The sequence below is a fragment of the Clupea harengus genome, chromosome 13 (assembly GCF_900700415.2).
Source record: "Clupea harengus chromosome 13, Ch_v2.0.2, whole genome shotgun sequence".
NCBI lineage: Eukaryota > Metazoa > Chordata > Actinopteri > Clupeiformes > Clupeidae > Clupea > Clupea harengus.
This window is the reverse complement of record NC_045164.1, coordinates 12,390,828-12,397,586: the sequence shown is the minus strand read 5'-3', so window position 1 is coordinate 12,397,586 and position 6,759 is coordinate 12,390,828. Positions and strand designations below refer to the sequence as shown.

Here is a 6,759-nt window from a genome sequence, read left to right as displayed (position 1 = left end):
AGGTTTTTGTTGATGTGGAATTTATATATTTTCTTTATTTGCTGCGTAACACAACATTTGAACTGTAGGGGAATTTTCAGCCTTTTTCACTCAAATAGAAAAAGGGTACCAAAAACTCTGGAAGTCCAGTATATAGAGCGATGTAGAAGTTGGAATGCATTCCTGTTAGTATTTAGACACCTCCCCCCCCCCCCCCCCAAAAGAAAAACAGTCAGTCTCACTTTTTATTATGTTTTGCATTTATTTGAATGCCAGTTGAAGAGAAATAACAAAAACACACAGACCAGAAGATGCATTATTGTATTTTGAATGTTGAGAGGGAAAATGTATATTTGCGTATGTGATGAAACATTTCCACACAAATCCAGGCACTTCAAACCCTTAACGTTTCCACACTCTGCTTGAATCTAACAGACAAGATATTCATTTTACTTGAAAAACGCTACTGATTCATTACCCCATATAAAACAAAAACCATATCATTTGAGACTGTAAGTATCTGTTTAAGGAAATTAGCTGTTAGGAAACTAGATAGACACGAAGCAGTACTTCTCTCTATGAAACATGATACAGTCATTAGTCATTTGGTTGAGCTTCAGCAGATTCCATGGCATTACATAGCACAGAGACACAGAGTGGGTAAGATGAAAGACTTTGAGAGACCACTAATGCACAGAAACATGAATAAGTTGACAGTCTCTGGTGAGGTCCATCTAAATACACTTATTGGTCGATGAAGCAGAGTTTCAAAAGAGTGAAGGTTAAGTGGTCAAACCACAACTGCACACAACAGAACATGGCATTTGCAAAGGTTTTGTATATTTGAAAGGATAGCAGATGTTTAAGGAGACAGGCATCTTATCTACATAATAAAATGTGTATATGCTGTATTCTACGGTGGTGTAATTCCTCATTCTCTGTAATGTTTCCCATCAGAATTCTGAAACTGTGAATCTGTAACAGAGGGGACAAAACTAGACTGATTGCCCGCACAGCAAAGTCAAATCTAAGTTTTCTTGTTTTTATATGGAATAACTGACTCCGCTTAGTTGACATTTCTGGTGTTAATATATCATGCAAATTTGAAAACAGGACTGTTTAAAGGCACAATAATGCTAATACTATTTTGTTATTTGTTTTAATATCTATGGGAAATGGAAGTTCCCATCTTGAAGTTGACTTCATTATACAGACTAACATGTTTAGCTGCATGCTCCTGTTAAATGATTCATGCTAAAGCTACCTAAGCCACAACATCCATAGAAACCTTTCAAGGAGCTACATCTAGCTCTGCGTACATCAAGGCTGTCACAGTCTCCGTGGAAACCGCTGGGCCTTCAGTTTATTTCAAACCATTTTAAACCACTGCAGGACAAGCATGCTGTCCATTAGCCCATCTCAGTCAGGCCATCAAACCCATCCCACGCCTCCTTTAGCGAACGGGCAGCTGTCCATCAGTCGTCATGAATGACCTCGTACTTGACCCGGCCCCGGCTGATGCAGCGCATCAAGCGGCGGTAGCAGCTGACGATGCTGGACTGGCCCAGCTTGAAGGCCATGGACATGATGGCCATACCGCTGATGATGAAGACGAAGGTGAGCATGAAGAACTTGGGGTGCGAAGGCACGATGTCCCCGAAGCCGATGGTGGTGAGCGTGATGAAGCAGAAGTACAACGAGTCAAAGATGGAGAACTCCTTCTCCCACAGTGGCAGCACCAGGCCGCCGAAAAGGATGTAGGCGAACACCACCAGCAGGATGAGCAGCAGCGGCACATTCAGCCCCTCCATGTCCTCCCCGATGCCATCCAGGTCCCAGATGGCGAAGCCCTTGGGTGGCCGCGGCATGCGGTCGAGCTCCGGGCAGGAGCTGCTGCGCATCAGCGGGACAGAGCGGAACAGCTTCTCGTGGGCAATGATGCGCTCAAAGATCTCCGCGTTGTTGAAAAGACGCACAGACTTGCGTTTCACAGAGGCCTGGGTGCGGATCACCTGCTTGATGTCCAACGGCTCCCGCACCACCACCTGATGGCTGAAGGTGTACGTGCCCCCGGCCAGCGCCCGCCCCTTGCGTGGCCTCAGGCGCCGGCGGAGGAGCTTCAGGAGCCTGTGCAAGTGGTGGTAGCCTGTGGACAACAGGCGTGCCAGGGTGTCGCCCACATCCCCGATGACCAGCAACATGAGAGGGATGCCCACCATGGCATAGAGGATACACACCACCCTGCCAGGCACAGTGACCGGATAGATCTCGCCGTAACCTGCCAATTCCAGCAGAGAAAAACACAAGAGTCAGAGTGATGAATTGGCATTGCAAAACTGATAATGACAGTGAAGCCCTCTAGTGGCTATCATGGTGTGTTGTCTGCGGACGTGATTCACAAGTTTTTTGCACATACCCTTTTACTACATTTCAAATAAGCTGAAGCATGCATCACATAGGATTAAATTATATACAAAATAGCACATGCAGATACCGTACTGGTCTGAATTTAGCCAGCAGCGAACGTTAACTGACTCCATGTGTTGCTGTGAGTAATTTGAGTCTGGTACTCATAAAAGACATGAGATCCATTAAAAATGCTGCAGACAGTGGAGGCTTGAGGTAATGTGTCTCCTAGACAACAGCCAACTCTGGACTGGGTCAGGTCCTGATTGGTGCCTGTCCCATCAGGACCAGTTGGGTTCTGGAGTCAGCCCCCCATGTGGGCTAGAATCACAAGCTTACGGAATCATGTCAGGATTAGAATGCACACAGCAAGACAGTTAATGACACATACCTCAAAGGATTAATAAAAAAAAAACATTAGTCACTGGAAGCAACACCATCAACACAGACTTCAGTCAAAGCAATCAGGTCACGCCTAAAGCGAAAGTAAATTACTATTGATTATGTGCCTCTCATCTACATGATCAATAACCTGTAGCTTTTCATTTCGGTGTTTTTCACAGAATTACCAATTTGCTGGAAGGCTGCAAGGCATTTGTTTCCACACAATATCTCAGTCTCAGTTTATGTTTCTCAGTCTCAGCTGATGAAATCTGTCCTTACATGGTACAAAGCATTACATGGAGCCTAACAAAGTGGTCGAGTGAGGTGTAGTGAAGGCCTTGCCTCCATTCATCTCAAGAAGGATCCTTCAGTGTCAAACAGACTGTTGCTGTTTGAATAACACACATAATCTCTAAGCATAGGTCATCACTCGATTACCCGAAATCCTGCCAACTTTGTATTTACAGATGTTTGGCGCACTGACAATTCAAGTCCTAACAGGAACTACTTTGGGTTCCGATAAAGCTATAACTACAAATTCTAATGCTGTAGCGTAGGTAGCACGATCCGAGACTCAAAACAAGGATTCCTTTACTCACAACTCTAAGAACAAATAAGAACAGTGCAGTAGACCAGCAGTGGTGGAGGAAGTACTGAAGTTTAGTACTTAAGTAAAAGTACAAGTACCCAGGAAGATAAAAGTAAAAGTAAAAGTAAAAGTACTACATCAACAATCCTACTTAAGTAAAAGTAAAAAGTACTTACTTTTAAATTTACTTTAAGTATTAAAAGTAAAAGTACTCACGCAATGGGTTGTCTCTCAATGTCTAGGCTGTGCCATTTTGATAAAGAAATAGCTACTGGTAATGAATGCCTCTACAGATGTCACTACTAGTAATAATTATAAGCAACAACATTTGTTAATTGGAAAGGTTGGTGTACTTATTGTGCCTACCATCTGTAATACTGTTCACACTATATCTTACAATTCTGCGGATGACAAGTTATCTACCAGGGATTATTTGCAAAGTTAATACCATTAAGCCAAACCAATAAAGACACCATGTGATATCGTTAAATCTTTTATTTAATTGTAAACGTGTAAAAAAGGGAAACATGGAACATGGAAAACAAATGTGATTGTAAAACTGGACAGAACAAGGCACGCTAGCTTGACATAGCTAACCTACCAGCTTTATCTTACCACTACGTTAAATATATAATGAAGGTCCAATCATGTTTTTTTTATGCTATTGCTGTATGTCAACATGCATTTCGCTAGATAACATTATAATATCATGTCAGTAAACAAATTAAATACATGTATCAATATTCAAAAGTCAGGGACATTAACTTAGCATAGCAATCACTCTGCTTACCTCGATATGCTACTTTAAATTTGAGGGCGAATTGTTGAAGGCTAGCAACTCCTTTTTTTGAGGGAGACAGGAAACGCATTGAAACCTCCAGGAGTCATTCTTGGGGCCTTTGAACTCGAACATATCTTTTAAATAGGGCCAAGGGTGGCTCATATCAGAGGGCTCATATCAGTTCAGGCCGACTCTGGATCCATGTTGAATAGGCAGTAGTCAGGCTGAATGTTCAACTATAACAGGCAAAGCTACCACTAGTGCTGCTACCAAACGCGCACTCTGATATCATTGGAGTTGATAGAGCCACCTGATTGGTTTAAACTTCCAAAACAGCAACGCAATCCATAGTTTTGTGTAGGCAACATTTTGGCGAAACTATGTTCATAAAATGTAACGAGTAACAGCACATATTGTAGAAATGTAGCGGAGTAAAAGTATAGATAATAGCTAAAAAATGTAATGGAGTAAAAGTAAAAAGTATGCACTATTATTTTTACTTAAGTAATATACAGATACGTAAAAATGTACTTAAGTAAAGTAACGAAGTAAAAATACTTTGTTACATTCCACCACTGCAGACCAGTGTGGAGATGACACAAACACGACACCAACACGAGGATGAACACGCATAATTGACAGACAAAGTACTGATGAAACACAAGGGTTTAAATACACAGGACTCATTGAAAAGGTCCCACCTTCAAATTACACGCTACTTAAAAAAAAAGGCTCTGGTATGTGTGTATAGGATTGTGGGTGCTTTAAGAACGCAGAGGATACTCTACAACTGCCTCCTTGAAAAGTCTTTGAAAGAAGGACTCGTCCTTGGTAGAATTTGAAGGATCCTAGACATCGGAGCAGTCCTTCTGCGGGAATCAATCTCATCCTTGAAATCGGTTAAAGTGGTTTCAGAAGCTAATTAAGCAAGGCACAGAGCCTCCCATGATATTCAACCTTATCTGAAGACCTTCACTGCTGCAGAACTCTCAACTGTAGCTCTGCCCTTACAAATGTATGGCTTTGTTGTTGACCTTGGGCATAAGTGCTATCACATCTAACAAGACATGCTGATGGAGTATTAGCAGTCACTTAATGCCCTCAATACAGAACAATGCCTGCTGTGTTGATAGGTGCAATGACTGGTTTTTTTTTAAACAACAATAATGTAAACCCTCTCTTCTCTATCTTTAGAACGAGTGAAGCGCCTTTACATTTCCAAGGATTCTCATTCCATGGTGAATGAAAGCAGGCATTTATGACGAGCAGTGGTCTCTGGGCATCAGTGCAGCTCTTTGCGGCTTAATTGCCGTTTCTCACCCTAGCCACCAGATGGGTGCCGGTGGTGAGCAAGATAATGGACAGATTGAACGGGCGCTCCAACAGATCCAATTTCCAAGTTTCAGCTGAAGACTGTTAAACAGCTTTTCAGACATGCAGTCTGAATCAACACCATGTTATGAGTGCATGAGCTCACATTTGTAGGGAAATGTATTAAGATGGAAGAAAAAGTTAACTCATTAAGTTACTCTATTGGATTACTTGATATAATTCCTCTTTTAAAGCTTTTCTGAAACTTCTTCATCACAGAATGTTGGGAGGAGCAATATGCTGGGTTTTCCACCTTTCTCTCATTTCCAGTATTTACTCTATGATTTTCACTCACACCCTTTCACTTCCCCGTTCCCACTCTAAGCTTCTCTTTCTCGTGGCAGCAAGTGCACTTGGACATCAAGTTACAAGACCATATGGTGCCGCCTCAGATATTCAAGCCAGAGATAAGCAAGTTGCCTTTTCATTTATCATTTCATTGTGCTAAAGGAATATAAATGGTCATATTACCATTGTATCACACTAAGCTAGCTAACAACCCAGGTGGCTATCACGTGAAACAATACACATCTGAGGAGAATGTGTTGAAATTAAAGTGAATCAAAGTCACTACTTTGAGTTCCATCATCACAAGGTGTTAGATTGATTCAGTTATAGGTAGCAATTCCCAAGAAACATCCCCCCGTAGCTATATATAATAAAATGAATTATTATTATTATTATATTGTAACATATTGCAAATGTTGTGATGTAGTCCTGGCCCAGGAGTTAAATGTAATGGGTGACATCACAGCTAATGGTAAGTGGAAAGATGGGTTTTAATGGAAGGGAATGACGGACAAACCACACAGAAGCAAATGAAGAAGAATTTCCTAAATTTCCCTCGGGATTAATAAAGTATCCATCTATATATCTATCTAAAAAGATGTAAAGACCACATTGGTGGTTTACCCCCTCATGCACTGAAGCAAGGTTTTTAGTTCCTTCTGGAGCATCCTGTCACACCCAAGAACATAGTCACACCCATTTAAACAGTTATATTATACTAGAAAAATAAAAGATTAAAAGAATGAGTGCATTCAAATTAGCTAAGAAAATTAAGAAATAAAAAAGATAAGACTGCAATTAATCAGTTGAAAAAGCATCTGAGAGCGATTTGAAATTGGCTACAGTTAAAGCACCTGTCAGCCAAGGATCCGTATTTCTGCTGGGATCGGTATTAAAACCGGAAGTGAGTACTTATTTCCGTTTAATGTATGCATTTGTAATTTGCTGCGGTATGTGGTGT

General features: G+C 41.2%; 1 protein-coding gene across 1 annotated transcript; it reads right to left on the bottom strand.

Moving 5' to 3' along the window:
• Positions 1 to 221: 221 nt before the first annotated feature.
• On the bottom strand, positions 222 to 2,279 carry kcnk18 (potassium channel, subfamily K, member 18; the record flags this gene model as incomplete). Its single annotated transcript, XM_031579324.1, has 1 exon — positions 222 to 2,279. A coding segment is annotated over one exon (825 nt), but the record flags the coding sequence as incomplete, so codon positions are not given.
• Positions 2,280 to 6,759: the final 4,480 nt, after the last annotated feature.